This window comes from Alligator mississippiensis, chromosome 1 (assembly GCF_030867095.1).
Source record: "Alligator mississippiensis isolate rAllMis1 chromosome 1, rAllMis1, whole genome shotgun sequence".
NCBI lineage: Eukaryota > Metazoa > Chordata > Crocodylia > Alligatoridae > Alligator > Alligator mississippiensis.
The window spans coordinates 466,793,738-466,801,315 of NC_081824.1; the positions used below are offsets into that span (position 1 = coordinate 466,793,738).

Here is a 7,578-nt window from a genome sequence, read left to right on the forward strand (position 1 = left end):
AGGGTCCCAGAGCCTCCATGGTCAGGGCCTTTGTCGTACATCACACCCAGGAGCCCAAACCTCCGGTGGGACAGGGCACCCCTGGCAGCCCAGCAGGACTTAGGGGGAGGATTGCTGCCCGATGGATCACCCACGCATCTCACGGGGGTCTCCCATGCCAGCACGACGCTAGCAGAGCCCTTCCTGGCTGGTGAGAGCAGATGGGACTATGACATGAGGCCATGCTGTGTTAAATGAGATGAGGGGACCTCAGGGCTTCAAAGCCCTTCCCAAAGGAGGTGCAGGGAGAAGCCCGCGTACTGACAGGTGATGGGGCGTGGGGGAAGTCACCCTTGTCTCAGCAGCAGAGGCCACACAAGCCCTGAGCAGAGGGCCACGCTGCAGGTGCGGACTGCCAGGCACCTGAGTTGGCAGCGCCTTGCTCTCGTGCCCTGACCGCCAGCGCCGAGAAGCGACTGGACACTGCACTGACCAGTGCCCAGAGGGGCTGCCTGGCTTCGTCTAATATTTTCTACAGGCAGCTTTAAACTCCACACCCGGAGGAAACAGGCTGCCCCGAGCCCAGACAGTTTGGCACTACCTAAATCCAGATGATCCACATGTTCCAGATGTGCTCTCCCCCACCCACTGCCTCGGCAGGCTTCCTTTAGGGCTTGTGGCTATGGAGGGGATGGCCAGGAGCCTGTGGGACAGCGGTAATGGCTTAGAGAGCCAGGAGGCATCTCCTCCCAGAGCCCCCGGCACCAGGGGGTGGCCCTGCTCTCCACCGGGGCTCTGCTCGCTGAATGGAAACCCACAGATCCCAGCAGAGCAGCGAGCTGCACGGCCAGTGTTCATCGGCTGTGCAGAGACGGCGGAAACCACAGAGGAAAATGCAAGAACGGGAGTTTAGTTGGGTCCTGTGGGGCGGATGGGAAAAGAGGCATCTCCTTATGCAGTCTCTACAGGACATGGTTGGTCCCAACACTACCTCTCCTTCTCCTCCTCTTCTCTTCTCTTCTCTTCTCTTCTCTTCTCTTCTCTTCTCTTCCCATGTCCTGCCTGAGTGCTGATGAGAGGAATTTAGCAGAATTTGCAGGTTCATCCGAGTCGGACAGGTTCGTGACCTGTGCGCTCCTGCTATGGCCATTAGGGCAGTTGGAAGTTGGTCCCAACGCTGGACTGAGGGTCAGGAGCTCCCCCCGGTTCCAGCTCCCCCATGACAGGGCAGGACCCTGGTGGTCAAGCAGGTTGAAGAGGGCAGCCTGGGTGCTCTGGAAGGCGCCTGTCCTTTGCCGGTCTCTGGGGGTGGGCGTTATTAGAAGCCCTGCTGTACAGACCGACGAACAATTGTGCATGTCACTACATTTGAACAAGGCTTCTGGCTGTGGGTGAATGGTGCGGGGGTCAATACAGACTGGCTCAGAGTCGCAACAGCCCACCCCCACTGATCTCCACCTTGGCTCCTCACGTTAGATGCATGACAAGACCGGCTCATTGCTTTCACTTGTGTCTTGACTATGGAGACCAATAGAGCCATTCTCCTGCTGCAGAGAGCTGAGAGAGCCCACAACAGATCAGGATGGCTTGGGCGCTGTGGATTCCTGTTTGCAGTCTCTGTGTCTCTCTTGTGACTCGCACGCGTGTGCCCACCCCACAGTGCTAATGTTGTGTGGCACCCCTACAAGGATCTTGCAGCACCCCAGGGTGCGGTGTCACCCTGGTTGAATCATAGACAATGAGGGGTGGAAGGGACCTCAGGAGGTCACATCTAGTACAATTCCATGCTCCAAGCAGGACCAGCCCCAACTAGGTCATCCCAGCCAAGGCTTTGTCTACCCAGGACTTCAAAACCTCCAAGGATGGAGAGTCCACCGCCTCTCTGGGTAACCTGTTCCAGTGCCTTTACCACCCTCCTAGCGAGAAAGTGTTTCCTAATCAGTATCTCACCTAAACTTCCCTTGCTGCAACTTGAGCCCATTGCTCCTTGTTCTGTCATCTGCCCCCACTGAGACCAGCCCAGCTCCATCCTCTTTGCAACCCCCTGCAAGGAGTTGAAGGCTGCTATTCAATCCCCTCTTTTCTAGACTAAATCAGCCCACTTCCCTCAGCCTGTCTTCATCAGTCATGTCCCCCAGCCCCCAAACTATTGCCATTGCCCTCCGCTGGACTCTCTCCAACTTGTCCACATCTTTTCTGCACTGGGGGGCCCAAAATTGAACACAGGACTCCAGATGTGGCCTCCCCGGTGCTGAATAGAGGGGAAGAATCACTTCCCTTGATCTGCTGACAACACTCCTACCAATGCAGCCCAGGATGCCATTAGCCTTCTTGGCAACAAGGGCACACTGCTGGCCCCTATTCAGCTTCTTGTCCACTGTCCCCCCAGGTCCTTTTTTGCAGAGCTGCCGCTTAGCCATGCCTGTATCAGTGCATGGGACCGATGGCAAGAATCACTGCCTTAGAGAAAAGCCCCACAGCAGTGGTCCCAAACACCCAGGCTCCTGAACCATGTGGGCTCATGCTGCGACATGACTTCAGCTGCAAGGGGCCGGTGCGTGGGTGTCTAGCACGCGGGGCTGCTGTATGACACTAGCTCATCTTCCTCCCCTCCGAGGCCCGATGCTCCAGGGCTGTCGTGCCCCTGAACCACGGCCCCGCCAGCCTAACCACAGGCACTTGGCCCGAGCCAGGATGGTTTCCCAGAGCTGGCTCATGAACCGCAAAGCTTTTGGCAGTTGCACAGTCATGTGTCAGAGGCAGGAAACGGGCATTGAGCCGGACAATGCGGAGATAGGGAGGGAGCATCTGTGCAGGCTGTGGCTAACGGGGGTTCGAGCCCTGACTGATCTGGATGCTCTCATGCGGGGGGGGTCATTTTTCCAGGGGAAAATATGCACAGGAGCTTTGTGAGATGCAGGGAGAGGGGGTCTTATTATTCATCTCCTACCTTTCACCAGCATGCAGAGGCCCCGGTGGGAGCCAGGTGCTGTACAAACACCAGGCAACACAGTCCCTTTATCTCCAGCAGCAAAGCTGACTTAATATGAGGGTGCCCCCCATGCTTTGCACCTCCTCCTGTCTCTGGGCTGCAGTGCTGAGCTCTGGGGCAGCCTGAGGGACTCCCATTGATGCACAGAACAGATGGGCCAGTTTGGCCGCGGCAGCCACTGCCTCCGGACAAGACGAGGCCTGTTTGCTGGGTGCAAGCTGCGGAGCCGGGAGTCCCGAGGGCTGGGCGCAAGCCACGCTGCTCCGGCTTCATTCACCCCAGACAAGCCGCTGGTTAGTGTGCATGCTGGGCCTCCGGCCAAGCCCAGCTGCCACAGGAAACGTTTGCTATGCCACAAGCCCAGGACAGGCCAGGCAGGTTACTGGGAGAGGCTGCAGCTGCCCCCAAAACCAGTGCGCACAACATGGGCTTGTTCATAAGCCCCGGACACCTTCCCCGCTGCCTTCCTGCCCTGCTGGGAACAGAAGCCGAGTTGTGCTGGACGGCAGCATCAAGACCAAGAGGCAGAGGCTGCAGATGCCACGTCACCCCCAATGCCGTGCCGAGGGGCCCTAGGGTTAGGCCAGGAGCTCGCTGCGCTCGGTGCTGTACAAACATGGGAGAAGTCATAGGCCCTGCACACGCAGCCTGTCAAGAGCTGCATAAGCGAGCTTCCTTGTCCCCGGGGAACAAGAGCTACCCATGAGAGCAGAGGGAAAAAGGAGCCAGGATTCGATCCCCTTCTGCCTATGCACCTATTATTGTGAGACCTTGGGCAGGCCACTTCACCGCTCTGCTGTGCCTCAGTTTCCCCAGCTGTGAACACCAGGCTGCGACACAGTGGGTTTGAGAGTCCGCCTGTGCTGATGGTGCAGCAACGGAAATGTTGACATCCCTTACTGTTTCCCTTCCAAGGGAGGACAGCCACAGCGAGGGGAGAGTGCTAGCAACGAGGTTCATTGCCCGCTCTCCATCCCTTGGGGCTGTAGCATGGACTTGCTCCCGGTGCATAATTGTGGCACAACCTGCCAGTGCAGGAGTCTCCCTCCTCGACACCCTTCGTGAGGGCTAAGAGGGTTTGCACCCCTTCTTGTCCTTTAATGTCACCTGACCTCATTCCTGTCCATCGGCAGGGTGGCTGGGGCTGGGTGACTCCCTTCTGCTCATTTGATTTCTATAGTCTCTTATCAACCGGGTGGTCACCCCCAGGTGTGTGCCCATAGCCCCCAGGATGCCGTGGTGGTCTCCCATCAAATTCAAGCCAGGTCTACGACTACTTAGCTTCTGGGATCAAGCAGACAGGAGTGTTCAGTCCAGGGTGGCAGCAAACCCCCTCCACCTCCTTCCTCTATCAACTTCATTTTCGAGATGGGGAAACCGAGGCAGGGAATTAGGACCAGAACCAAAGACTCTAGGGAGAGGCTGAGATAAACAGCCACATCCCCAGACTGGCTCAGCTTAGCGGGTGCAGCACCCTTGAGCATGCAACCCCATGGGAGGGCTGCTCTCATCTGTCCTCCAGGCTGGAGCAGCCAGGCCTCACCCCTTTTCTGAGCCGGGTCTGCCTAGCTTGCTGGTGGGAGCGCCCAGTGACGCCTTGGTGCTGAGCTGTGCTTTCCATGAGAGCGTTTTGCCCAAGGCTGTTGCATGCATAGTCCGTGCCTGGGCCAGCTGTTCCCTGGCTCAGGGAGCAGGGTGGCATGACGTGGCACCTGTCCACCTCAGCGGCCGTGTTGTGTTTACGCAGCCCGATGCCCGGCATGTCACCTTGTGTCTTCCAGTGGCCAACAAGTGGATTCACGAACATGGGCAGGAGTTTCGGCGGCCGTGCAGCGCCCACCCCGAAGACTGAGAGTTCGGCCATGCTCCATCGTGGGCACTGGAGACCCGGGGATGCAGGGGGGGAGTCACGCCACCCGGTCCTGGAGCAGAGACCCAGCAAGGCCACATAGCCTGCTGCCACGGCACGTCTCAGCAGGGCTTCCTCCACCCAGATTGAGTCTGAGGATGGAGGGGAGAGGGAATGGACAAAAGGAGGGAGTGCTTGGGAGGAGAGCACGGAGGGTGTCTTGTCGGCAGTCCCCCCGAGCTATTCCTGGAAAGCCAGGCGGGCAGAGTCACTCGGCTGGCAGGAGCTGACAGCTCCGCTCCGCTCCGCTCAGCGCAGAGAGGAGTAGCCAGGGGCAGATTCTGGCAGGGCCAAACCAGGCCACGAGGGCCAAATCCTGATCTCGGTTACACCAGTTCCCTGACGGTGTTTTCACCGCCCGAGTTACTCCGGGTGCTATTCAAAGCAGTGTATGGCTTATGAGTTGGAAATAAAGCAAAGGAGATTGAAACACTATAGCAGGGAACTAGCATGGAGGGACCAGGGTTCCTGACGAAGCCACGGCTGTCCGAGGAAACGCGTGCTGGGGGAGCAGCGGTGCGCTGGCGTGCTTCTGCCTCCAACCCATTCTTGGCTGGTGGGGACCGGAGGGGACAGGAACCAGCCAAAAAGGAGGCATTTTCTGCTCATCTCAGCAGAGCTTGGGAGCCCTGATGCTTTGTGCTTGAGCTGCTTCAGCAGAAGCAGAGCTCCCCTCCTTAGACCCCTTGCGCTAGCACCTTCGAGCGCCTTGTGCTACCTCCACAGGCTGCACGCAGGGCTGTTGTGTGTTTGTGCTTAGAGCGTGTGTGTGTATGTGTGTGTGCCAGGGCCGGGGGGGGGACTTTCAGCTCAGCCCGCTCTAGTGCTCTTCCAGCACTGTGTGATTATATTTTCTGATTCACCCTTTGCCTCTTCTCTCTGCTAAGGGGTGTTAGGAAGGATCCCCGCGGAGCAGCCATAGGTACCAGCTCTCCTAGAGAATCCAGCCCTGATGCCAGACTGGGGATCGTGTCCATCTCTCGGTGCTCGGTCCCTCACATCAAGAGGACGGGGCAACGCAGGGAGCCCTGGACAGGAGACTGAGGGCTGCTTACAAGCAGCCTCGTCTGGTGGGTGCTGGAAGTGGCAGCAACGCACTTTGGTGGAGAATATGGGTCCCTTGGAGGGGCTGTGGAGTGAAGCAGTGGCCAGCCTCCCCTGGCAACGTTCACGTGCATGTCTGCCCAAGAAAGCATTCGCTGCAGGGGCAAAGATGGCGCATCCAGCCAGTGAAATAGCACCCAGGAAGTCTCCCTGCCCTGTATGATGTGCTGTGCCAGATCTGAACCCTGCAGAGGGTGCAGGGCAGGTCAAGGCAGAGTCATCCTGCAGAGAGTGCAGGTGAAGCCTCACCTGGAGTCCTGTGCCCAGTTTTGGGCCCCGCGCATCAAGAAGGACGTAGACTCACTAAGTCTGTGCATCCCTGGGTGTGTCTCTGTGTCTGTCTGTCAGCTCTGGCATGAACGCAGGATCCGTTCACCTGCCCTTGCCCTTTTACCTCCATGTGAAAGTCCAGGGGAGGTTCACCTGTTACATCTGGATGGTCCTCAGTTCACAGGGAAGCTACTGAACAAAGCATTGGGTGCCCCCTAGAGAACCAGTCTGCCCAGTCTGCCCAGGGCTCCCGGCAGAGAACACTGATCCTCTGATGAAGCCAGACAGGGCAAAGGGACCTAGAGGTTATAAGGGGCAGATGGTCTCACTAGCCATCTTAGGAACAGGGGACCAGAAGCGCCTTGCTCAGAGAAGACATCTCCAAGAGGCCAGGGGCTCCTAGGCTCTGATCTGAGCCCAAAGAAGACCCAAACACAGTGAAGAAGCTGAAACAGGGAACTGAGTCGTGAAATGTAGGGTTTTGCCTGGATCCATGTAGTTCCTGAGCTAAGGCAGAGAGCAGTCAGCCTCTGACCCCTTTGCAATGCCCGTGTTACATGGATCACCTATCCTGTGTCTCTGAAAAACCCCAAGTGCCTGCTTGGCTGGGGGGCTGAGGAGGGGTCTGCCTCCAGGACTGGACTGCCTGGGGGGTTGCACTGACCCTGGTCCCATTTGCAAGGGGTAGCAGGCAGAGCGTGCTTGCCCAGAGAGGCCGAGGACTGTGTCGGAGCCAGTCCTGGCCCAGGGAAGTTGAGTGCATGGGGGTGGTGTGTTATGATGTTGCCTGAAGATTGTCCAGCTAGCCGTGGGAGGGAGTTTAGCAGGGCTGGCACAAAGGGTCTGGCTAATCTGAGGTTGTTACAACCACGTGTTGCCTCACTCAGAGACGGTTAATTGACCCTAACTGCTCCAAAGAGCCCTTGGCGTCATTGTTGAGTAGTTCTCTAAAAACGTCGGTTCAGCCAAAAACACCAAGCGACCAAAAAAGCCAGTACAAGGTTGGGCACCATGAAGAAGGGAATGGGAAACAAAAGAGGTGTCACGGCAGGGGGGAGCAGAGGGACTTGGAAAGCCCCACGTGGTATCATCCCCAGGATCTTGCCGTGCAAATGGAAGGAAGGGGTTTGACAGAAATGAGAAGGTGATGCTGCTTTTAATTGTGATGGCTTTTTTGGGGGTCCCAGAGATCAAGGTCTGTCTGTGCTCAGAGCCGCACAAATGCAGACAAAACAGACTCTGCGCCAGCGCGGTTCAGTGGGCGCCGATGTAGCCTTTCTGCATCAAATGCTTGCAGCCGGCAGGGGGTCAGGAAGGGTTGGGC

General features: G+C 57.7%; 1 protein-coding gene across 1 annotated transcript in view; it reads left to right on the forward strand.

Annotated features, from left to right (window-relative positions):
• P4HA3 (prolyl 4-hydroxylase subunit alpha 3) overlaps window positions 1–5,315 on the forward strand; it is a 31,012-nt gene extending 25,697 nt beyond the window's left edge. The window contains exon 13 of the mRNA XM_014603488.3: window positions 4,753–5,315. Within this exon, the coding sequence (XP_014458974.1) occupies window positions 4,753–4,823 (71 nt within the window). The 3' untranslated portion in view covers window positions 4,824–5,315. The remainder of the gene's footprint in view (window positions 1–4,752) is intronic.
• Window positions 5,316–7,578: the final 2,263 nt, after the last annotated feature.